Source organism: Aptenodytes forsteri, unplaced genomic scaffold (genome assembly GCF_000699145.1).
Source record: "Aptenodytes forsteri isolate BGI_AS27 unplaced genomic scaffold, ASM69914v1 Scaffold114, whole genome shotgun sequence".
NCBI classification, from domain to species: Eukaryota; Metazoa; Chordata; class Aves; order Sphenisciformes; family Spheniscidae; genus Aptenodytes; species Aptenodytes forsteri.
The window spans coordinates 3,825,806-3,851,852 of record NW_008795364.1 but is presented as its reverse complement, the minus strand read 5'-3'; the positions used below and the strand labels follow the sequence as shown (position 1 = coordinate 3,851,852).

The following is a 26,047-nucleotide window of genomic DNA, read 5'->3' as shown; positions in this document are numbered from 1 at the left end:
TGTTCTGCCTTAGCAGAACCGCAACTAGTATAAACTTTTTTTCCCCCCATTTAAAATCTCTGCATATACAGTTGGACCTCCGTACACGTTGCATTTTCGAATTAAGTACTATTCATCAGAACCGAACAACCTTCATGAGGAGTTTACAAGGTAGGAACTATGCACGGTTAAGTGGGTGACTGGCAGAGTGGCAAATAAGACATCTAAGGTACATGGGGGTACTGTAAGCAGGTGATTTGAGCTTTCTTACTAAGAGTGGTCATTTTGTCTGACTTCTTAGGTGTTTTCCTACTGTCAGAGAAACATCATCTTTTTTTATTTGCTGCCAAAAACCATGAACCTCTCCAAGTGTTTTAGTCTGTAGGAGATGCTGTGTTCTGGTGCTTTGAAGTTAGCAAAGAAAGGCAGCATTGGGTGGGGAGAGCTGCAGCTGGGAGATAGCTGCTCTTTACACCAGAGACACCTGCCATACCTCTGAGAGGATTTTCCATCATGTCCTGCTAAAATGCCAGTGCTCTGCTTTGTCGCCCTTGCTCTGAGACTTGGGGGTGATCTAATAATGGTACAAAAGCCACAGAATTGTGGGAATAGACAGCTTGAGTTCTTGGTTAACGGTTGATTGAATCTCTTCCACTTCCCCATGAGTTCTCTGTGGTGCAAAAGGTGTAAAGACTGCATTGTATAAAGTCACCTTAGAATACCTGAAGGTCTTCTGTTTCAATCTGGTGGGCTGTTTTTCTGGGCTGTGAGGACTATACCTTGCTGGGTTCATAGCACTCTGGTGTGATCTAGAGGATAGTCTGAAAATTGGGAAAGGAGCAGCTGGAGGAAAAGGGTTTACTTCTCTTTTGTATCTGCCAACTTGATGACTTCTTTGTATAGTACTCATCTATCTTAATGCTTTTTGGATTGTTTTTTTTTGTTGTTGTTCTGTTTCTCACCATAGGGCGCTTTCTATGTCTTCTAATTTGCTTGGCAATAATCAGTGTACTCCCAATCAGCCTAAGGTGTTTAAAGATTGTTGTAGTTCATGTGCATGCGATGTTTACATTAAACTTACGCCTGCAGGCATATGTTTACTTTCTCCTTTCATACCTGCTGTGTTGAGCATGTATTTTTTTCACTGCCTGAGACAAGATCAAAGTAGTTAATTGCCACCACCGTACGAGACTGACATGGAGGCTTTAATACCCTTTTTCACTTTACTGCAGCAGTGTTAATTCAATAAAAGGGCATATTCCTATACAATGTATAATTAACCTATAGAACTCCCTGCCACTTATGTAGTTGAGTATAAGATCTTAGAGAATCTAAAAACCTGGATGATTTTGGGGCATCTCTAGTGAGAAAATGCGGTTAAATTAGTAGGAATAATATATATTTTCTGAAAATTTATGTAAGTCTTCATACATCAAGGTGCATGTCTGACAAGTATTACATTTCCCCTGTGGTCAAATTATTCCATTACTGTCTACCACAAGATTTCTTGCTTAATCCTCTGAAGCATATGATCCTAGTCACTGTGAGATGCGTGTTTCTGAGCTATGTGATCATTGCTGTGATCGAGTAAGACATTTCCTCTGCAAGTATTAACCTCTGATGCTTTGTGATCTCATTATTGCTGAAAGGTGGCATTTCAGAAGACTATTTTAATTAGAAAAACACTTTAGTCAGCTAAATTTTCAGTGTTATGAACAATTTTTTTTTAATTATAAGCTTGATGGAAGACCACTGTGAAACTATGGAAGGAAAATGAAAATGAGCTGGAAACTGATTTTACAGTGAACAAACAGTTGCATTTTTCTTTTTTGTTGGGGAAAGTAATTTTGGATGTTGCTGGGTTTTTAAGAATTTTTATGCTGGCTGGATCATATTTTCCATGTAGCATGTCGAGTAAAAAGTGAAGATTAGCAACTATATACTCAGAATTATTCCAAGTGGAAATGGAATGGGAGTAAGAGGAGGAAGAAAAATGATCATTAACAGTAACCATGAACTGGCCTGGCTGGGGGGAGTGTTCAAAATTCCTTGTGGAGACCTGTTTTCTAGTAGACTCCAGTTTCTCATAATTAGCACAGTAGTGGGGAAGTGTTGAAACCCTTCACCCACTCTGTCTTTTTCCCATTTAAGAACACAGTTGAAATCCATTGCATTTTGGAAGATGACATCTGCCACTTTTATGGGACCTGATTAGTTAGTTTAGTTAGAAAAACAACAGAGGAAAGTGTCTGTACATGTGTGTTGTGGAGGATTTTCTAAGGTATTTTGCTGATTTGGAATATCAAGAACAGAGATGCTGATGCTTGTCAGTTTGCATGCAGAAAAGGAGCAAGAGTAAGCCATACCAACCAGAGCAGAGCTGCAGCGCTGCACAGGCCGACTGACAGTGATAGAAGCACTGCCCAGATTTTTCTTGCAAATTTAGAAGAGTTCATGGGATTGTGAATCATCAGGGGAAAACAGTAAGAACAAGAAATATACTTGTCTACCCTTAATCTATGCACGCAAATAGCCAGGTTTGATTGGCAACTCAGGTATTAGCCGAGTATGTGAATCAGAGATGTGACACAGAGCTAACGTGGATAAATCTGATTCTTCTTTAGTGTATCATGAGAAGTCTTTTTAATCTTCCTTTTCATTTCTGTTCTCCTGTCTAATTCCAACTATTCATCCTTCACCACGTTCACAGCACGTACTCTGTGATGAAAAACACTTTGTCTTTCTAGCATCCTTTGTAAAGATAGGAGAGGTTTATGTTTGCGTTTACCGGGTTGACTCTCAGTAGTGCTTCATGCTTTCTTCTCTTGAGCCACTCATCATTGCAAGCCTCACCCCGCAGTGTTCGGAGCAGTGCAGAGCCTGCCTGTGCCATCCTGTCCTGTACAGAGCTCTTGCATGGCCTGGGGCACTTCTGCATGCCTCAAACCCCAACTCTGAGTGGCTGTAAAACATGAAGCATGCCTAGAACTGAAGATTAGCAAGATCTTAAAATACTGCTACAGTTTGAAGGCTGTAAACTCCTAGTTGCCCTCCTGAATAAATATGTGGGCTCTGTGGAATTTAGATTTCTTTTATTCAGAACTTTTCTGCTATTTCAAGTGAAAATTCAGTCTGAGCTTTTCCTTTTGCCCAGTTTGGACTTTTTCCATGTTCTGTATTTCTGAGAAGGTAGCCCTGTGAGGTCCTCATGCCTTTATCTGTGTTTTGTCTCTAGATCCTATATAATTCAATTCTTGTTTGAATTGGGCAAGACCCAGTTCAGGACAACATTGGAGTGTCAGTAACATTTAGGTTGCTGTGGTGTATGCTCAGATAGAGCCCATCCCTAAACAGCAAGGCTTTGGACAATGTCCTGAACACAGCCAGTAGGTGAAAATGGTTCTCTTCTTTTTGATTTTAGTGAAAGCTATGGGAACATTGAAGGTTGCAGGGTGTATCTGAGTGATCCCAAAGGCCCTTTTTTTAAAGAGCAAATTAATGAAAATGTTGTGACTACTCAATGAATTGGGATATTTTTCCAGCCATTGGGGCTGGAAAGATGACATTATATATACTTTTGACTTTCTGAATTTTCATTTGTCAGGTACCTGTTTGTATTACAGCTCCGGCAAGACATTCTTTCAGGGAAGTAAGTACCTCTTTGCTCTTGCAGCTGTATTTTAAAGTATTTATAATAGTTAATCTCTTAGTGATTTAAAATTTTACTTTAACTAGGTGATCTTTTTAATTCTTTATGGTATTCGTGCAGATTATAAACATGACTTACAGTTCCACGTGCATTTTTTTTTTCTTTAGAATACAGAGATCTATGGCTTTGTGTGCATCATGACTATATTATTGACAAATAGAATGGGTAAAGACCTTTGATGGGTTAACCAGGTGATGGAAATGTATAAAGAGAGCAAAGACTGTCCTCTGATTTTTATGACTTGAAAATGTAACATGGACTTGCCATATTTTTCAGTATGGTAGGTAAAATAGAGGAGGAAAAGATGAAGTGCAACGCTTTCTGTACAGGTCAACCCTGCAAAAATATTTTGTGTGTTTATAGTCTCACCCTGGCCAATAAATTCACACCTGCTCTATTTTTTCTTTTTAATTACAAAAACAAAACAAAAAAACCCCCACATGTTCTAAAATACAGTGTTGGAGCAAAAATGATTTCTTAGTCAATTTAGTGTTGTCTCTGTTAGTTCAAGCTTGTTTTATGGTGGAGCATGTCGTATGTTTAGTGCTAATTAGAATGTACCAAATTAGGAAATAATGATACGCAAGTAAAAATCAATTGTAGATGTTTCGTATCATTAATAGTTTGTGGTTTAAGGGATCTTGTAGAAGTTAATATTTCCATTTCATATATCAGACTACCTTTTAGCTTTGTTGCAAGAAGAACTGAGAAAAAAGATATTTTTATAGCTTGTTTTTTTTCTTTAAGACTGAAATGCCCGTATGAAACTGCTGTTGAACTAGCAGCTCTGTGTCTTCAAGGTATGCAATCTTTTGAAAGTGGTTTGTCTTAATGTGTTAAAAAACTCGCCTACTCGTCTCTTTTCACTCTGTTACTAATGATTTCTCACTGGTCATATATAAATGCCATTCCTTTATCTGAGAAGAATTTTAGGGAGGTCACTTCCCTGCCTTCCCTCCATTCATAACTTCTGAACTACATTAACCGACGTTGGCACACTTGCTGAGGGGAAGGAGCCTCAAAGGCACGGATAGACAAAGGTTTCATGGAAACTGTGGGCTGACTAGGGAAGAAGAGAAAGACCCCAAATAGTCCCCCACTGAGGGAGAAGCTGTGGTGTGCACACTGTTACCTCTTCAGCCTGAAGAGCCAGCTGTCCCATCAGCACATGCTTTGCGGCAGGCAGGTCCCTGTGGATGTAGCTTTGAACATGGGCTGCCTGCTGCCTGGCCAGTGCTTGGGAGAGCGAGCCTCCACGGTGAGACAGGAGATGGTTACAGGGCAGGAGGGAGGGGGTGGCAGGTACTGGAGAGGAGAGAATTATATGGAAAGGTAAGAACTAAGATTAATTCTGTATCAGGAGCAAGGGTTACAAGATTTTAAAAAAAAAAACAAAAAAACTTGGACACTAGGTTTTATTAGTTTGTTGTAGGAAAAAGGTGTTGTGGTTTTTTTTTTATGCAAACACGTTAATACAAATTTTCGTTCCATTTCAGGCAGTTTGTTTTGCAGATAGGGAGGAAACTTGTGTAATGAAGCTCAAATCAAGTTCATTTTTTCTAAAAGAAAGTGCAGTGATCTGGATCATTCTAGGCATATCAGCAGCAAAATGACTCGAAATGAAAAATACTCTTTGTGTTCCACTGGTGGTTGGCAATGGTACATGGAGTGCTTAGGCAAAGTCTCTTATTTTAATACAGGAATGGAGATAACTCAGTGATTCTAGATGGACTTGACAGTCAAAACTGGGAATTCAGTTCCAAACAGCAACAGGTGTAAGTCTTAAGGCAGTGGGTTATTTTTCAGTTTCCATCTGCACCAGTCTGGCACAGCTCTGATTGTTAGGTGTGCTAAGAGCTGCTGCAGGCAAACTCCATTTGTCTTTTTGAGATGGAGAAAATCTGGAGCACGTATGTGATTCGTTGCTTCCATTTTCACAGATAAAAATGCCAGTAACCTCACCCCTGGTCTAAGCAAGGAGAACCAGCAAAGAATAATAGGTTGATGCCTCAACATTTTGGGTAGTAGTTAAAACCTGTGATTACTATGTAAATGTAATACAATAGCCATCCATCATGTTCATAATGTCTCCAACTAGGTACCTAAACTAACACTTCTTGACGTTGTCTGTGGGAACATATTTAAATTGTGGTAGCTTTTTTATATACTTTTCTGCTGTCTTTTTTCAGTTTCAGTTTTCTGCAATTTAGACATCATCACAATAAGTTTCTCCAAAATTATTTCCTTATTGCAACTAATTTATTTATCTCTGCTGGCATATGCTATAATTAGCATTTTTGATAACATTTCTTACATTTCATTGACATTGGAAGCTTTTAACTAAGCAGAAGAGTTTAAAGAACTGTCAGATGATTATTCCCTCCTCAGTAGTTACATGTACTCTGTGAAATCCAATCTTGCTCCTTAGTGTTGCTTTCCTAAGAGTGATGAAGAAGTTACAAAAGGCTATTCAGGAATTGATGCTCTAACCCTCTGAAAGAAAGGCCTTTTCTCTTTACAGGACAGCTTTAAACTTCATACATTTTCTTTATCAAGGAAGCTGTTCTGTTACGGTAATTCTTTCTTTGTTTCAAAAAACAGTTTCATAGGCTGGCGCTTTTGTGTAAATCATCTTTCAAACATAAATAGTTGGTTTGTTGCCAGTCCTGTGAAGGAACTTGTGTAGGAAATAACATCGGTTTGCAGTATGGGGTAACTTGTGAAGCAGTTGTGTAATCACATACTTCACTTAGGGATTATCTACAGGAAGGTTGTAATCTAACTTGAATTGTCACCACTAGAATAAGTTTTTTTTAACTACCTCATTAGTGGTGGCTTTTGTATTTAACCAGGTATGCTTTTGAAACTACTAATTAAACTGAAAACTTTTTCTCAGATCTCCAGTTTTCAGTTCTAATCATAAGACATCTTCATGGGATAGTGCAAACTTTTTTTTTCCTTCTGTGTAAAAGAATCAACAATATATTTAGAGATAAACACATTTTTGCAGTTTTTAAAAACTTTCTAGCAAACTTCCTTTTAAAAATGTCCCTCAGTTTATGCAGTTATTTATTAAACAACACAGATAATGTATATAAATGTGTTATATAACACCCTCCCAACCCCCCCAATAAAAAAAAAAAGACCAGGGGATGGGCATGCCGAGCATGATACTTTGTCACAAAACCTCAAATGAAGAGATGGGTCCTCTGCTGTGCCCTTGTGTTGAAAACTAGTGCTGCTGAGCCATTCGGGAACGTAATTCCACCAGGAAAGACACTAGTGAGAGCATCCTCATATGGAGCCCACGCTTCCCCCTTCTTCTGCTGTCCTTCTGCCCTGTGTGGGGAGCTGATGAGGCTCTTACTGGCTCTTACTCTCAAGACCAATTTCTTAGAGATCAAAATGATGACATCATTTGTTTGCCTGCAAGTGAATAAATAGTGAGTGCAGCTATTGAGAAACAAGGGTGATATTTTTCTTGTACCTAATACTTCTGTCCTAGCTTCTCTGTGTATCTTTGTCCTACACGCTCATGATTCTTCTCATCCTTACACATCCTCTTTACAGCACAGTCAACCTTCGTTCCCTGCCTTCTCTCTCAGTTAACTAGTAGAGAAATCTCCCATGTTTTTCCTAGATGGTTGTCAACACATCAAACTTCAGTTTCTTACTTTTTTTCCCTGAAGTTCTCCTTGCTAGTGTGTTTGTTGTGGTTCCCTCTTATGTACTGGAGACTGGACTGCCAGTAATTCTTAGCAACATCGGTGTTAAATAGGCTTCCAACTTAGATGAAACAGCAGCAGAGCTGAGATATCTGTTAAAGAAAAAGACATACAGATAAGAATATTGTAACTCACCATGGAAGATTACTGTCGAAAAGAAAAAATGCATGTGAGGCAGTAATTAGAAATGAGGATCGGTGAACTCAATCTGTTAATCCTGAGGAATGCTAAATGTTTGAGCGAAGCTCAAGTGCTCAAAACCACCTAGTAGGTGTATCAGTCAACAGATTGCATTTTGCATGTAACTTCTACGTTCTAATGCATCCTGCTAGGTATTTTTGAAGACTGAGAGTGAGTTAAATTTTTGCAACTGTTATGTGTAAAACTGCCCTGAAGCAATAAAACTGTTTTCTTCAAGGGATTTCATTTCTCTCTATGCTTTTTTTTAATTTTATTTTTAGTAGTAATAGTAGTAGTAGTCAAGCAACTCCGACTGACAAAGGCCTGGTTTGGAATCATATCTCATGTCAGGTGACACATGGTATTGCTGAACAGTGTATTTGCCACTGATGTTTGTCTCTGACCCGAGGCAGTGACATTGCAGGCTCTTTGTATAGCTGAGAGGTTCCAGGAGCAAAGCATGTCGCAGGCACAAGACGGTTAAGGGCGTCAGTCACAGAGATGCTCAGCACTTGCATCTCCTGCTGAGCTCAGTAGAGTTTGAAAGTGTTCTGCTCCTAGAAAAGAAGATACCAGGCCCTAAGTAAATAAGTAGAAAGTGACACCTCAATTATGTTAATGCTTCAGCGTTTCTTTCCTTAAAAATTACTTAATCTGAATATTACACCACCACTGTGATTTAAAAACAAAAAAAAACCCCACAACTTTATCACTGGTTTCCCGAGACTAGGTATTATCTTCATGTTGTGACACGAACAGTAATGTAACAAAGCATGCAGTAGAGTGGGAAGTGTTTTGGAACGAAAGGTATGACCTCATTGCAATGAGAGGAAGTTTCAAAGTAACCTCTTCTGAAACAGTAGTGCATTGATTTTTGTTTTTAATAGAAACTTTATTTTCTTCAAATGCTTTAAAATCCAGAGAAGCAGCTTTAGTTAAGCGGGTTTAGTTCTAACATTCTTGAATGTCAGAATTCTGTACCATAACCTTACACTGCTCCCGCAAATGCATTTGTCTGACTTTCGCTGTAAAATCTGATTTGAGTTTGGGGGCGGGGTTAACTTACAACATTGGCACAAGTGTATTCTTCTACAACATACTTAGAAACTTACAAACTATCATTGTCTTTGTGGAGATTATGGAATTAAATGTTTCTGGTTGTCCCATGATCTTTATGTTTTTAACTCTTCAACTGATTGATTGCAGCTGAGCTGGGAGAGTGTGAGCACCCAGAGCACACACCAGAACTCGTGTCTGAATTCAGGTTTGCACCAAATCAGACCGAAGCAATGGAATTTGACATTTTTCAGAAATGGAAAGAGTGCAGGTAGGGTACTTGTGTGGGAGTGGTGTCTCTAGCAACAGGAGGTTTTCTTCTCTTCCGAAGTCAAATATGTCCACAAGAACCCCTTCAACAGACATAAAATGGTGATTATGTTTGTCAGTTGAGAAGTATTATAGATAGACTTTGAACCCTCCCTTTCCCTAGAAATGGCAAGCGGTAATTTAGGGAAGGTTGGTAGGGTGATTTTTCTTATTTTGTTTTTCTTTAGATGATTTCAGAACAGTTTAAGCAGTCTGATCTTTTTTCTGTTTCTTTCACACATGCACACAAAGTTTTGTGTTCAGGGTAGCAGCAAATGCTTTTTCCTGTCTTTTGTTAATAAATATGGTACATTTCACTGGTGCTGTCTTAGCTGAACTCTCATCCTTATTGGCAATTTTAGACCTTTTTCAATTTTTGTCTCTCTGATTTATTTTCATTTGGAGGGAAGAGGGTAAAAATATAAGCTAAGCTTGAAATACCATTTAGTGGCATTAAGATTGAGGGCCCAAAGAAACAGGATAGGGGAACAAATTTTAAAACACTTAAAACAGACAAAAATTTTGTATGGTAAATTATAAATATATTTTATGTTCTTAGGGGAAAGAGCCCAGCGCAGGCCGAATTATGCTACTTGAACAAAGCTAAATGGCTAGAAATGTATGGTGTAGATATGCATGTAGTTAAGGTAAGATCCATGTTATACCTTATTTTATTAATGTGTGGTCAGAACGTTGAATGGAGATGCTGTCTCGGGCAAAACAGTCTCGACTCAGGGAATTTCACTTAATTTAATATACTGCCAATTAACATAAACATTTAATTACTGATTTGGGTACTGACCAAAAAAAAGAAGACAATAAAACAAACACAGAAACACCTTTCCTCCCCCTTCCCCAGTTCAACTTCAGTCCAACTCCTCTCCTCCCCTCTTCCTAGTGTCGGCTCCCCTTGTTTTCCCTGCGGGTTACACAGTCCCTCCCAAGGCAGCCCGCAAGGTCGGGGTCACCCACACAACAGTTTCTTTGTGCTGCTTCCTGCTTCTCACTTGTTTTCCTCTGCCGACCTGTGCTTCTTACTGCTCCCCAGCTGCTGCATGGGTCACCCATGGGCCACTGTCCCTGCCTCGGTAGGCGTTCTCTGTGGGCTGCAGTCCCTCGAGGCTGTCCCTGACCCAGTGTGAGGCACCCATGGGCCATGGCCCCTCAGGGTTGTCCCTGCCCTGGTGTGGGTCAGTCCCTCAGGGTGTCCCTGTTGTGATGTGGGTTGCCCCTGGGCCATGGCCCCTCAGAAGTACCTCCTCCTGCAGGGAGAGGCTCCTCCCAAGAGTGCATCTCCAGCCATGTGCCCCACAGTGTCCCTTTCCACATGCTTCTCCCCACGTCCCTCAAATTTTTTCTTTTGTGTCTCCTTCCCCTGGCAGCTACTGCCTGCTCTTAAACACATGTGAGCCAAGGTGTGGGCTCCCCTGGCTGCAGTCTTGGTGTGGGGCCGTTTCCACGGGCATCAGAGCCATCTGGGGCAGAACACGGCCTTCTCCCACGCAGGGAACCCTGCAGTCCCCTCTTGCCAAAACCTGCCTGTTTGCACCCAATACAGATGCATATTCTTCTGCTCTGTAATGTTAAAAAAATATGCAAACCTTACTGTTTCGTTTAAAACCTATGGATTTTTACATGCTACTGTAGTAAGATTTACACTACTAATGGCATATTAATTATTGATTCTGTGCTTGTTTATAGGGAAGAGATGGTTGTGAATATGCTCTTGGACTGACACCAACAGGCATATTGATCTTTGAAGGAGCCAACAAAATAGGCTTATTCTTTTGGTAATCTGTTTTTGTGTTATATTCCTTTCTGTTAAAATGCTGAAATCTCTCTCCTTTACATAATGGGGTTTTGACTATATTTTGTAGTGTAGATTGAATCTATGAAGTTAAATCTGAAGGTAAATTTGCCTGGTTGGAAGTACCACTCTCAAATGTGAAATATTTATTGAAAAATAGTCACATTTCCAGGAAATCATACTTCTATTATGATTCCTGAAGTGTTGCAGGATTGCAGATCACTCATACATTTTTGAGGATTCTCCTAGATTACAAAATGCTATTTTTCCATTAATTTTCTTTTTGCTTCTTGTGTTTAGGCCTAAAATCACAAAAATGGACTTTAAAAAGAGCAAACTAACACTTGTGGTTGTAGAAGATGATGAACAGGTAACTTTCTTCCCTTACTTGGGCCTGATCCAACAAAGTGTGGTGTGTTTTCTGGCTGGTAAGAACACAAGGGAGGCTCAGCACACGGTTGGCCCAGGCTGTATTTCTCCTGCCAAGGACAGTAACTGATATCATGCATGCCAACTTCCAAAGCTTTTGTTTCTGCATTTAGGGCAGAGAGCAAGAGCACACGTTTGTGTTCCGGTTAGACAGTGCCAAAACGTGCAAACATTTGTGGAAGTGTGCAGTGGAGCACCATGCTTTCTTCAGATTGCGAGCCCCAGCAAATAGTAAATCTAGTAGATCCGACTTCATAAGGCTGGGATCACGCTTCAGATTCAGGTATTCAGCAAAGTAACAGCAATATATTTGTGCTTATGCAAAGGCGCAGGTACAGCATCCAGCAAAAGGCAGTAGTTAACTTTGTTTATTTCTGTATTTTAAGTGGGCGGACAGAGTATCAAGCAACACATGGGACAAGATTACGCAGAACTAGTACATTTGAAAGAAGGCCCAGCAAGCGATACCCTTCTCGAAGGCATTCAACTTTTAAGGGTAAGTGTTTGTACATGTGTTCACTGAACCGGTCATGCAGGTGTCCTGTTAACTCATATAAATGTCATATGACAACCATAAAATCTGCACCACAGTATAAAAAGAAAAACATGTCAGACCACCTAAAAAACCAGAACGTACATGTTTGTTTTTTTTCTCCGAAGTCAGAGCCCGTTGTTCGTATCTACTGTTTTTAATCTCTGGCTGCACTTAATTCTTCCATCCCCCATCTATGGAGAAGGAGGTGCCTATGGTTTCTTTTGTTGCTCAGTTGAGGATGGAGGAAAAGTTGCATCAAACTCCATGAGGGAAAGCATGTAACATTTTCTTTGAAAAAGTGCATTTGTCATGAAGAGTGGAGCAGTGTCCAAAAGCCTCACTGACTTGCTTATCTAGCCAGACAGTTTTAGGGTTATTGAGCAGTCTCATTATGCAGATGTTGCTGTTTTGACGACTGTAATGGCAAGTTATTCACCTATCCAGACTCTGACCTTAACCAGCTTTCTCTGAGGGTTGAAATGTGCTGAATTTGAATGGAATGGCAAGGAATTTATTTCCGTTGTAGTTTTGTCATTTGTCCTTCAAAATTTAAGCTGAGATTTTTACTCCTTGTAGAAAAACCTAGGAAGGAGCACTGCAAGACAACCCCCTTTAAATTCTGTATTACTTGAGGCTGGAGGTGTAGTTGCTGTATGGAGCAGGGGTGAGCTGATGTTCCCTTAGGATGTCTTTGCACTCCATTGCATTCCTAGAATATGAACCTCAGTTCCATGAAAAGTCCTTGTGGTATTATGGGGGCACTTTTATTTCTCATGTACAATGGGGGGAAAAGGATAGCAAGCATGCATGCTTTCTAGAGGCTGTAAGCCCCCCTCCCCCTTCCTTAGTACATGTCAGTTTTTTACAGAAGTGCAAATTTAGTAAATTTGTGAGATACTGTTGTGTGATACATGAGAGTCAATTATATGGTAAGTGTGGATGATTTCATAAGTGGAAGAATAAATTATTTTAACTCTATTTTTACAATAACACGATCCATCAGACCTGCAGGTTATACCTTGTGTCTCAGTGCTTCCGCACTTACGTCTGTGAGACGGAGGGAGAAGAGAGAAAGTGTGGCTTATGCTTAGTTAGTTCTCTGTGCATAGCAGCCAAGCAGAACTTCTTTCATACCCTGATGATCTCCCTCTGGAGAGCTCAATAGCGTGTTTGTTAAGTTAATGCAAAAAATCCCTTTAGATTATTGTCTTTTACACATCTCTTGGCCATTAAGACCTGTACCTAGTTGCAGCCCACAAGCATTGGATTCTGTTCTAGCTCAGTCTCTTTGAGACTTCTACAGTGTCTCATTCAGTTTGTCATCCACTTTCTGCATTCAGCAGAGACTTGGATTTTCAGCTGTATCACTCGGCAGTTTTTCACTGCTATTGAAAAATACACTGTTTGTCAGGAAAAAGAAATTATACATCCCGGTTATTCAGGTGCCTTCTTCACCGTTCTTTCCAGCCTGTCCAAAGCACAAGCCAAGACCTTGTTGCTCAAGATTGCTCAGTGCCTTCCCGTATTCCCAACTGATGGGCTTTTTTGGCTACCATCATTCACTGTAGTAAGACAGAGGCCATTACCAACTTCAGGAATACTCTGGTTTCTGTAAGATGCAGAATTGCTGTGAGGGGTAGCTTCTGATTTCCGAGGGACTCAATGGTATTGACATGGTAGCTACAGCAAGGTGAGGAAAAGGAGTGCTCTGGTTGTGCAGAACTCACTCTGCCGAAAGTCCTTCTGTTGTGACATTTTGGAAGAATACTCTTGTCTGCTGTCATCTTTGATGGGCTTTGACTCTTGCAGAAATAGAAGGGAGGTTCATGTCTGCCTCATACTTTACATACTCACACAGGAATGCTGGAAAGCACAGGGCTGCACTTGCAATTCTGACGCATTTGTGCAAATGTGTCTGTATGACGATTCACTTAAGCTGTAATGTAACATCCCAATCACAATAGCTGCGAAATGACTGATATTTCACGTCTTAAGTTTTTTTCACCTGTCTTAAGGCTCTTTGTTTCTTTTTAAGCAAACAATCCTGTGAAAGCAGCACAACTGTGGTAAGTGACTGCCCAAGTTCTCTCTACTTTTCAATTGCTGTTGTCAGGCAAACAGGATTCTGAAGACCATTTCTGCATTAGGATTTCCTGAAACAAATTCTCTGGTGTGGGATGAATCTCATTATGCAGCACCAGATTCTTCTTGCGGACTGCCTATGAGACTTTAAGTGCCTCCGTTGTTTTTTTTTTTTCTTTTTGTGTTTTGAGATCAGACTAAAGTAAAGCACATTTCCTTTCTGCTCATTGCTATTACGCTAACTTATCTAGCATTATTTGTTCCTGTTTCATAAATGTAAAATGAAGAAAAAAAATTTGCACCCCTCTTTCTTGCACCCTAATTGCTGCGGTGTATGTATTGAATAAAATATTGATGTACTTAAGAATATGAATTTTACTTCACTGTAATACTTCCCTGAAGAGAAGAACCCTGAACTATAGGAAATTGTGACATAGATGTATTGATTACATGAAAGCTAATTTTTTTTCTCCCTTAGTGCTAAAAATACTCCTGAAGTCCATAACTACCAGGTAAGAGCATAACAATTGTTGAGGAGAATATTGTCATTTTCTTATTTAGTGGTAAATATTTTTGCTCTCTATAATTAGTACAGCTGGTTTGCTCCCGTTTCCTTAGTCTTGGGTGAGATTCTCTGAGGTGGTTCAGAAATAAACAGCATCACATTGGGAGTTAAGGGGAGAATGGAGGGACTCTTCTCTCTTTCTTCCCCTGTGTTCTTGGATGCTCTGCAAGCTGAATGCACTCCCATTTGCCACCCTCTTCCCCTTCCCTTTCCTTTCTGTGAAATCACAGGTTAAAACCTTCGGGACTGCAAATATGATGGACCCCAGGAGACTGCTCTCTGAGCAAGGCTTCTGTCTAGAGCAGGCTCTCACATTGGATGATCCATGACAGGAAGTTCAAAGTTGCAATTATCTTCCCCACCACAACACTTAAGGAGCCCATTGCTGGTCAAATGTTTGTTTGTTGTTTTTCTTTTAAACAAGCTCCTTTCCACTTCAAGGAAAAAACCTTACCCGGTTTTCATCTGTGATATTAGCAGTCAGTGTTACTGAGAAAGCAAGCTGTGCTTTCATCCAAACTGAGTGTGTGCATGAGAACTTAGTCTTAACACTTTTCTTTATTAAAAGCCTCACTAGTGATTTTGTTTCACTGTTTCTCCTCAAGATCTCATGGATAAGAGAGAGAAATGCTGTCACCAAAGATAGGTGACCTCCTGAAGACTGCTGTTACAATAGTAACCTTTCTCACTCTCCACCTTTGATTAAAGCTGACATTCTTTTGATGTGCTTTCTATGAGAAGCACTAGATGTGCCAGGTTGTCTCTCAAACAGAAAAGCAATTTTCTATGCATTTTCCCATGAGTGTGTCCTAACAAGCAAGCTCATCACCAAGAGGTCTCATGTATGCTAAATGGCGTGGGAGAAGGTATGAAACAGTGGGGTTTCTAGGGCTCACAGGGAGCATGTTCCTCATGGCCCCAGGAAAATAAGAAGTTGAAGTTAATAGGGAGTTCTTAGTATGATTTCATTAACCGTGTTCAATGTTTTCATTTGCAGCCACAGTATCATCCTAATATACATCCTGCTCAGCCACACTGGCATCCACATACACCTGTGAATGTAAGGTAAGCAATCTTCACTTTGTGAAAAAGATGATTTCTTCTTTCTTTGTCTTAATCTGTTGGCATGAAGCTTTGGTGGACGTATTGGGTGATTTTCTGCACACGAAAAGCAAACAGAAGTTAGAAATACGTGAAGTAGAGGCAGTATTAAATAACTTCAATTTAGATTTTGCTTTGGAATGTCCTAATCTCCTTGATGAAAATTTTTTTCAGGTTGATTTTTAATTCAGAATTTGAAATACAACTTCAGTGTATTTCTGCAGGGAGTATGTTGGATGGGAAGGTGCTCAGTGGCTTCAGTAAAACTAATTGCAATTTGATCAGTGTTTAATCTCCTAAGACAAAGAAGAAACTCATTTTAGAGTAAAGTTATGAGTGAACAAATTCTTGCATTGCAGCACTTCTTTAATCTTTTGCAGAAATGTATATGGAAAAATAACACGTACATGGAACAATGTATCAGGCACTTTACAGATAATTAGTGAAATCATAACATTGAGTTTTTGAGACTGTTTCACAAAAATATTCCTGTATGTGCTATTGTGCTATATTCTCGCATACTTTTTTATTTTGTAACTAGTAATGAGAGAAATTGAGTGAAAAGAAATTTTGGAAAAAATTCAGTCCAAGTTAGAACCAGCTTGGTGGAACGCACAGTGGAGGCACGCACCTGCTGGTGGATATGTGTCTGTGCATGTACACGTGATAAAAATCAACTGCTATTTTATCCTAATAAAAAGTAACCTTTTTAGGTTACTCAGTTTTTTAGACAAATAATTACTGTCTTGACTGAAAAATACCAATACCCTAATCTTCATTCCTATTCATCTTACATTTTTATGTCTATATTCTTACATCAGGATAAGGAGACTTCATTCTTAGTGTAGGAAGGCTCTGGAGATGAGGCTGAGCTTAAAATGGATGAAAATACAGTTTGGTCCGAGTTTGAGTCTGAGAATGCAGGAAAAAGGCAGATATGTTATTAGAAATACTTACTAGGCAGAAAAGCAGACATAGTCATTGTCATCTCAAAATTCCTAGCGTACAGCAGTAAAGCAGATACTAAATTTATGCTAGAAACAGAAGACTTTAAATTGGGTAATTAACTTTGCCTGTACTTCATGTTCAAGATTCTTCCTGGTTTTAGGGTTTACTTGTCCATTTTTTTTGTGTGTGATTTAAAATGTACAATTTCACATTACGAAAGAGTGATTGCCAAGAGAGGTTAATGATTTTATAAATCGTTTGAGGTTTTGCTGAAATTTTTCTAAAGTTTTCTTCACTTCTGATACTAGTCTGTAACATTTTAAAGCCAAATAGTTCACCCTGGAGCAGAGTGATACTGAAATAAGCACAATAATGTATTGTAATGTGTGTAGACAACTTCCCCCTTCAGCCCCTCCGCTGCCTGGGCAAAGATTAAGGTCAGTGAAATATGAACAATGGCTTTTTTGTAGCTAGGCTTGTAAGTCTAAAAAACATACTTAAAAGCTCAGTCGTGCGAGCTCGGTAGAAGAGGTGCTCAGACTTTTTGTCCCAGTCAGGTAGAAGCATTTAAATATGTGGTTAAAGCGGAAGCTTCAAGTTACTCTAACGTGGAGTCAAAGCAGAAGAGTTGGATGTTTAACATCTTGGATAGCTTGATTTTTGAAAGCTTAATCCATCCAACTATGAACTTCAGCTCAAACCACAGATGCATGAAATTCTTTCTGCTGGGCGTGCAAGTCTAGAATAGGCCAAGGGCTGAAATGAAACTACCTGTGCCATACATGTTATATGTGGGCTTTTGTTGAATAATTTGTGAAATAATATGTGGAATTGTCTCTCAGTCTTCTTAGTAAAATCCTTTCAGTGACATTATTTGTTTGCAGTTAACTTAATGTTCAGTCTTCTGAGAAAAATCATTCCAATTAACAGTTGTCATTATATAACTTTAGAATATCTCCAAAAAAAGGTAAAATCTAAACCTGCCTGTGTTTCTGCTAGCATAAAAAAAAAATTACCAAAATAAAAAGTGCAACTTTAGTTTGGTAATAAAGGAATCTTAAATATTGTGGCTTACTACATACTGTTCAAAACTTTTATTTCTTTATGTCCCCCCCAACTATTCGGGAGACACTGTAGGAGTGGTTGAGGTTAATATCTCTAAGCAGCAATAAGTAATGAACACATCAGGAAAAAATATTTTTTCTCCTAGTACTTTTGCAAGTTTCACTACATAGTCACAGAGAAATACCTGTACTAGCTATAGACTCTAGGTGTCCATCTTAACAAAATGCAGCTATGTAACTTACAGGCTGCCTCAGTGTAATTAACTGCACCAGCCCTGAACCGATGGCATGTTCACAGAAGAGCAATTTTCATTCTTAATAGGATTGCCTTTCTTAATTTTTTAGGCCTTAGGGAGATATTTTCATGAGCTCAGCTTTTTGCATGATACGGTTTATTTTACTTGTTTGTTGTACGCATTTAGTTTTCCTGTAGCCTCCTCCTCCCTCCCCACCATCCCTCTGGGATTCAGGAGCATTGATGCACGACGCTGGTCTATAACACTTGAAAACAGAGAGGGTTTTTAACGACTGAGCTCTGATTCAAAGCCTTTTGAAATCAGCTAAAAGATTCCCAGTTGCTTCAGTGGCTTCTGCATCAGACCTATAGGTCTGTCACCGTTTCCTTCCCTTACTGATAGCTGCCCATCACACCGTGTGCATGCTTATCACTTGCTGGATGAACTCATGTTACTGTGTAGCACTCATAAGTTTACTTCCATCTCGTACTAACCAATAACTGTGCAAATGGTACAGGCCACTTTATCATGATGACAGGCCATATTGGAAACCCCCCACAAGTGGAGAGGACAGCAATTTACAATATATCCAGGAACAGAACCAGAAGAATTTAGGAGGAGTCCAAAGTATGGTGTACCAAGATAAACTCATGACGACTCTCTGAAAAACAGTCATCTTCATTTCACCTGCCATCTTAGACGATCATTGCATTCCATGGTCCTTGTCTGTCTGCAGTATGTTCAAAGTGTATTGTGCATAAAGCGTGTGTCTTTGTATGTACATCCATCCTTGTTTAGTGTTCATGGACATTCTTGGGGAAAGTATTTTCCGTATCTTTGTAAAAAATCTTGAAAAACCTTTCGTGAAAGCTGGTAAGAATTTTCAGTGCCCCGAGACCAGAAATAGTTCTGGGGATTTACATTCTACCGTACTTTCGAATCTGTGACCCCTCTGCCTGCGGTTGAAGATCAGCCACTTGTGCCTTAGTCACTTTTATTACCTTGTTTCTTTTGAGTCAAATTAATAGATGAAGTTTGAGAAACCTTGTTTTTTAATTGACATGCAAATAGGAGATTGGAGGGAGGAAAAAACAGAATTCACACTGGCAATCAAGATGGCTTGTGGACCACCAACAAAGGGAGCCTACTGAGTTAAGTCATAGGTTTGGGTGTCATTTCTTTTTAATTTTTGTGCTCTGCAGCAAAAACAGAGGTGCTTGCCTAACTTTGAAAACAAGTATAGGGAAAAACACTATAATTAACTTCATGGAGTATGTGTATTCCTTTTTTGACGTGCTGATAATATTGATAGCATCCCCCAAAACCATACCTGCTGCTATAAAGGCAAGAACATTAAAAATGAATCCTTGCTAAAAGGGTGCTGCTGTCTTGTTATTTTTAATGTGATTATGGAAGTGAACTATACAATCGCATAAAACTACCTACTGATAACTTTTCTCTGAGTGGATTCAAAAACACAGCTCATGATTGGCACACTACAAGACGAGGACAAGCCAGTAAAATAGCTCTATTTTTTTAAGTTAGACATTTGCAAAGTTGAATGTATATTTTTACAAACCTAGGGCTTTAAATAGGCTTGGCTGATATTTTGATCACTTGCCGATTTATTTTTTTTAAAAACTGGAAATCACAGTGCCATCTTCACTGATGCGTTTGTTTTAATTAGGCCTTACATCTGTGGTCTCTCTGAAGTTGTTGGAATGAATGAAACTTCGTTTGGGATATTTTAAAAATGAAGTAGTCTTTAACTTGATTTTGATATATACACATTTATAAACAGCTATAACCATGAATTTTTTCAGAGCAAATTTGATAGTGTATAACTTTTTGTGAAATATATTTGTTTACGAATGCTGTCTTTTAATATTTGTTTTGATCTTTCCTGTATGTGCTAAGTACAAATAAAAATTTTCAATCTTCTTACTCTGGTTATGATGCATTATTTATTTTTGAAAGACTGGGGAGGGGGGGGTCGATAGATACGATACACCTTATACTTGTACCTGTTTTGCCCTGGAATCACTAATGCTGTGCTGGATCAGCGTTTTCAGTGCAGTCTGTAGAGGGGGGAAAACAATAAAGCAATTGTGCACCGAGATGTGAGAATGCCAGAGTAAGCCTAAGGTGGGTAATCACAGAGGCTGACTTCAGTTTCCCCCGGCTAGTCTTCCTCTGTTTCGGCAGCATTTTGTTTGGGAAAGGAAGAAAGAGAAACTTTGTTGGAGCCATTGGAACAAGAGCCTAGTTTAGCTGCTGCTCTGAATGCCCTCTGGAGGAGTTTTTTTTGAATACTCACGTTAAAGTGGAGCGTTGTTGCTTCATGATTCACACACCTACATTCATAATACAGTACCGTTCTTGTCATATAACTTCATTGGCTTCTGTGTGGTTTGTTGTCAGTGTTCCTCCTCGTCGTGTGGTGTTATCTGTGGTTTGGTTTATTGCTGAAGGTGCTCTGAATGAGGGATCTCCCTGACAGATCGCAAGAAAAGACAGCACAGGGCCTAACTGGTCCTTAAGCGTTAAAATGCCCCGTGCAGGAGGTCTGCACACAGGTGAAGAACAACCTGTGGGACTTGTGTGTTCTGCAGTTTGTGTGTGTCACCTCGAGGGAAGCACTTGTCGTTCTGCTTCTCTGGCAAAGCAGCTCACGCACTCTGCACTCCCCTTTCACTTTTTCATCCCGCGTCCTCCTTGCTGTCTGCAGAAATCTGTACCAGCAAAGTCACCGAGCGATCGGATAGGTAAGAAGAGATCAATTTCTCCGCCCTTCCTTGCTCTAGTCTTAGTTGGCTTCTTGTAGCAAATGGGCTGGGATGCAGTTGGGAAGAGGGAGCATTTCTACCTGTTTCCTCTCTGACCCCGGCATTGCTCTGACTGACCTGTGCAACTTACATTACCTGAGCAAAGGTGGAATCAGGTGCCCCTGCACTGAACTAGGTAGTACAAATAAGTTGCTTTAAATCTAAAAGCACATTGGTTTTTTTCCTAAAATTACAATAGTTGTTACTTACAAAGTATTGTTTTTAACAAATGACTAATACAGGCCTTGTGATGTTAGGAGTACAATTTCTTGTTTGAAGCAACACAAAACACTGCAGGTGAAAACCAAATTACATGGGGAGAAGGGAGAGGAGAAAGGTGGAAAACGTTTGCTTAACTCAGCTGTTAAATGTAGTAGCACCTTTTGTTTAAAAATAAAATATTGGGAGAGCTCTGGCAATATAAATCAATACTGCATCCTAGATTCATGCTGCTACAGGAAGCCACTGGTAGTTTATAGATGCACAGACTCAATACAGGGACTTGATAGCCCTGGTATGTGAGGGTTTACGCACTGTGTTGAATTATTTTAACTAGGAGTTCCTCATGAGGAAAGTTCTTTTTTTTTAAAAAAAAAAAAGCCTTGCAAACTGCCTGAAGGAGGTACCACCTTCTGAATCCAAATGAAGCACGTTCTCAGAGGTACCTGTTGAACTGTGTGTGCAAACTTTCCCCACCCTGTTCTGAAGTCTATTAATTGTGCAAGTCTAAAATCTTCTTTTTACAAGTCCAGCGTACACTTAGAAACTCTTCTGTAATCCGATTACAGGTGATAAACACTCTCCTCGGGTCAACTTGGGGGGGCCGGGGGGGCGGTGTGTGAGTACAGTGCTAGGCGTCTGAGAAATTAACACTGATCTGAAGTCCAGCGTGTAATCGGCTGCGTTCTTCCACGCACTGGAGAATTGCTTGATACCTCTTGGCTGAGGGTATCTTCTGATCGTCTCTCTGCATACCTTCCTCCTGCGTTTAATAAAGCTGGAAACCAGTTCTGCCCCAGCAGAGCTCAGGCCTGGCTCTCCACTCTGTGTGTTCGGATTTGCAGGGGGGTTACTTTTGCCCTGTAACAACTCCGTAATCCTGCGTCCTCTCCCCCAGGAACCAGTGGGGGAATCGAAAAGCTGGCGATACCACATCTGTAACTTGGGCTGAAATATATCGCTCTTCAGCCCCAGCCAGGCCCTGGCACGCAAACTAACGGCTAATACTGAATACTGAAATACAATACTGAAAGTGTTGGCACTTTCGGTAAATTGTTTTAGTGTGGGCTTTTTCTTTAAACTTTAATTTTCAGCTATTTTTCTCTAGCTGATGTGAGTCACAGGCAAAGTGAACAAAGGGATGGGGTTTTGTAACGCGTTTCCAAAAGCTGGCAGTCGGGGGTTTGCCGCTTAAGGAAAAGAATCCATGAGTCCTTCCAGACCCTTTTATCAGTGAACCCATGTGCTAATTGACCAAAAGGAGGATGGCTTTCTCACGTTGTGGATGGAAACAAAGCATATATTATGGCCTTGCGATGTAAAATGTCATTTTTCCTTCCTTCTGGATGAGTGTTGCAGAAGATGCCTCTTCAGCCTGCAAGAGAAAGAGTGTTAGAGCTTGCAAGTAACTTTGAAAATGGAACTTCAGCTGCTGGCAAGGAGTGAGCTGGGGAACGTCTAAGGGGGGGGAAATTAAATTGAGTATATCACTTGCTTCTCAGGCATCAAAGTTGGCTAGATGGAGCCTTCTGAGGGGGAGGAGGAAGACGGTTCAGTGCTGCAATCATCTGTTTTCAGAGGAGGTTTTCCACCAGTTATTCCAGTTTGTGTATCAAGCAGGCACGCTTTGACTACCTAGCTCGAAGGAGAGGAGTTTCTATGCACATCCATCTAACCTGACACAGCAGATCTCTGGAAAGACTCTTGATGATGAGTGGTTTTCCTCTTACTCTGCAAAGGAGAACCAAGGAGAGCAGACTTGTAGGGGAATGCTGTCGTTGCAGCATTGCTAATGGTAGCCAAAGAGACTGCTCGAGCCAGAGCTGCTACAGACCAGCTGGCATTAATGGACATAAAATAGGAACTGTATTTTTTTTAATTGATCTGAGACTGTGTGCATTGTACTTCGAAAAGGGACTGATCCACCAGGACCCTAGCTCCTTTTGGCAAGACTGTGCTAGCCAAGAATCTCCTTTGAGAGCCAGGTTGAACTATCACTCTGCTGGTCAAGCCTCTGCGCCCTAACCAAACTTGTGCTACAGTGTGAGGATCGAGATTTCAAACCATTTCAGAATAAATACTTTTTCCTACTTTACAGTCAAACTGCAAATGCTTGGAGAAACACAGTGCTGTTAGGCATGCTTGCTCCCAAGTTTTAGTGTTGAAGGACCTGCAGGAAAATCAGTCCTCCTTTCTCAGCAGGCACCAGACATGTAGAAAGATACAGCTTTTGGACAAAAACAATACTAGTCGAAGTAGATAAGAAAAAACATAATGTAAAGGGACAGACCAGACCTTTCTCTCTCTCTCTTGCGTTGCAAGAGTACATTGCAAAGCACTGTGTGATGATGAAGACGACCTTGTTCGGTTTCCCTTGTTTTCCACGTACTGTTGTACCCTGAAGTGACTGGCCAAATAGGCTTCCTTTCTGAGTGTATGTGCTGTCGCTCTTGTTGCCGCTGCGTCACAAAAAACAGATAAAAACTTGATTCAGCTGGAGTTCCTCCCTTGTATGAGTCACTTCCAGTAATAAAGCTTCTGCAGACTAAATGCTGCTCTCAACTACTTACTAATGACTGTTTCATGTCTCCTTTAAAGCAAAACAACTTATTTTCAAACAGTTGGTTTCACAAGGGGTAATCTGAATTTAGTTGTAAAGTTCACAAATCAAGCTTCTCTGTGCACTGTCCACTGCCCATATTAGTAGGCCGCTACAGAAAATGCAAGCATGTCTGTAATAACTTGCATATTGCTTTTAATTTCAGCATGTAATAACCTTCCATTTTAAACTGGAGAAAAAGGTCGTGTTTAAAGAAATACAGTATCTCCCATCCAACTTTCCTAAAGATGGTGATTTTTTTTTTTTTCAGATAGTCTTGGCAGACTTGGCACAGAGGGAAGATTGGTGGAGACGGGAAGTTCCACCAGCCTGATATCTTAGACCCAGTGTTACTTCTTTGTTTTGTGTTTCTGGAATAATGGCTTTCTCTTGACTCTGTGGGACTACTCCTTTTGGTTTGGTGGTGTCTTATCTTCCATATCTGTTGCATGTATCTTTTCAGAAGAAATCCAGTTCATTTTCTCTCTGGCAGAAGCAGCATTCGTGATGACTGTCTTAGTCATCGTACCTTCTGAGAACTGAGGAATCTTCCAATTCAAAAATAAGTGTTGAGCTAAGGCTGCTGGAGAACCATTGGAAATGCCCCTAGGGCTCTGTTTTCAAATTGCCACCACAATTACATTTCCACTTTTGATTGGTTTTGTACTTTTTATCTTGTAAGTTTGTAATGTGCTTGTTGGAATCTTCCAATTCAAAAATAAATGTTGAGCTAAGGCTGCTGGAGAACCTGGGGAAATGCCCCTAGGGCTCTGTTTTCAAATTGCCACCACAATTACATTTCCACTTTTGATTGGTTTTGTACTTTTTATCTTGTAAGTTTGTAATGTGCTTGTTTTTTCCTTTTTCTTTTCCTTTTCCTTTTCCTAGTTCTAGTATGACCTTCAGCTTTAAACTATCAAATAGTAAAACCTGCAGCTGATCATATCAAGGATGAAGATGTATTGAATTAAACAAGAACAGATGTTTCAAATAGGAACCATTTGGAAAACCTGTAGTTCCTGGCTTAGCAATGTCATATGTTGAAAGATTATAAAAAATGGTATTTTTTTTAAACGAGGCAATGAAAACCATCTTTTACTTCCCGCGTCCTGAAGAAAATGAAAGAAATAGCCACATCTAATTAGTAGTAGGAAGTACTGGTCTAATACAATTTAAACTCCAGATTAGAAGCTAATTATTTATACTTTCCCCCCCACACCAAAACCCATGACAATCTGTGCTGGAATTATAATCGCAGTGATTTACCTGCCATTACCAATTTCTGCAATTTTGAGAACCTTGGAGAAGAAGAAATACAAAACATTAATACATCTCCAGTGCTCTCTAAATCGTGTAATGATGTAGCAGTGAACTGGGTAGGTAAACAGATTACAAAGTAGCTGTGTTCCTTTTCATCTCCAGGGGCCAAGTCCCTGAACTTTGAGGCCTTGTTGACAGGCAGCAGGGCCAGCGTCTTGGTGTCCCCGAGCCGAGTCTTTCTCATCAGTAGGAGTGTAGGAGTCAGGCAGGAAGGAAGGAAGGAAGAGCTCAGAAAAAAACAGGCCAGGGAAACAAAAAGCTCAAGTAGAGGGCTTAGGAGAAGCAGAGTTTTACAGTGGAACATGCAGTAGGAGGAACTGGAAAAGGAAAAGCAATGAAGTCTGCTAGAGACTGTGGGAATGGAGAAGAGGAATGAAAGAGGCAAGGGAGCGTTGAGGCTTCAGCGTCTGTGTCTTCAGCAGCGAGCTCACTGTGAATCAATAAGCAAGGCTGATTTGAAGCAAGGCTTCCAGGAACTTGAATGTAAAACTGGATACTGCTTCTGTATCAGAATTTTGAGCCCAGGAGGGCTCTGTTTGTTATCATTCATTTTAGGTTTCTACTGTTGTATTTAATGTGTCTGTCTCATTCTCAATTTCTGACTTTAAAAAAAAAGTCTGAAAATTGCTTTTAAGATGAAATGAACAGTTTTTTGCTGTAACTCGGATGAGTTGCCCAAGTGTTGCAGTGAGAACAGAGGCAGGACAGGTTGCAAGTTTGTAAATAAGAAAGCCCTTGCTGTGCAGAGCAATTGATGTTGTGTTACTTTTACCTGTTAATACTGTCTTCTGAGCAACTAAGTGAAAAATTCTGTCCTGCCTTGATGAGAGTTTTTACTTGCTGCACACTGTACCTGTTCAGTGACTTTACTGGTAACGTGTTAAAAGGGTAGAAATCTATAACTTAAACTGAAGTCATTTGTGTAGCAATGGTGTCGGGTATGTTCACGCTGGACTTCAAAGTTACGGCAAATTACTGAAAATTCAGAAAACCGCGTATTTCTTTGTAAGGCATTAGCAACATTCAGAATCTGAATAATTTAGAAGCATGAAACTTCTACAGGTTGATTAATTTCTTTAAAAACGTGTCTTTTTCAAGGAATTTCAGCTTTTTAGGGACAGAGACGGAAAGGAGATTTTGTAAGATGGGAGCATATTGTTAAGGGAAGCCAAATCCAGTGGATTGGTTTTAATGCTAAAGTGATTTCACCTTCCTAATCTGCTAGATGTGAGGCTGCTGTAGTTCCTGGTTTCTGAGCCCAGCCAATAGAGATGCTGAGCATGTATTCCAGAGATGCAAATACACAAATGTCATCGCTCTCTACAACTACCTGAAAGGAGGTTGTGGTGAGGTGGGTGT

The 26,047-nt window shown here is 40.0% G+C and overlaps 1 protein-coding gene across 1 annotated transcript in view; it reads left to right on the top strand.

Annotated features, from left to right (window-relative positions):
* Nucleotides 1-26,047, top strand: part of EPB41L4B (erythrocyte membrane protein band 4.1 like 4B) — a 147,711-nt gene that overhangs the window by 34,896 nt on the left and 86,768 nt on the right. The window contains exons 4-15 of the mRNA XM_019472320.1: nucleotides 72-150; nucleotides 3,584-3,628; nucleotides 4,436-4,488; nucleotides 8,800-8,920; nucleotides 9,518-9,605; nucleotides 10,660-10,748; nucleotides 11,066-11,135; nucleotides 11,308-11,477; nucleotides 11,581-11,690; nucleotides 13,765-13,795; nucleotides 14,290-14,323; nucleotides 15,374-15,441. Coding sequence (XP_019327865.1) covers nucleotides 72-150; nucleotides 3,584-3,628; nucleotides 4,436-4,488; nucleotides 8,800-8,920; nucleotides 9,518-9,605; nucleotides 10,660-10,748; nucleotides 11,066-11,135; nucleotides 11,308-11,477; nucleotides 11,581-11,690; nucleotides 13,765-13,795; nucleotides 14,290-14,323; nucleotides 15,374-15,441 — 958 coding nt within the window. The remainder of the gene's footprint in view (nucleotides 1-71; nucleotides 151-3,583; nucleotides 3,629-4,435; nucleotides 4,489-8,799; nucleotides 8,921-9,517; nucleotides 9,606-10,659; nucleotides 10,749-11,065; nucleotides 11,136-11,307; nucleotides 11,478-11,580; nucleotides 11,691-13,764; nucleotides 13,796-14,289; nucleotides 14,324-15,373; nucleotides 15,442-26,047) is intronic.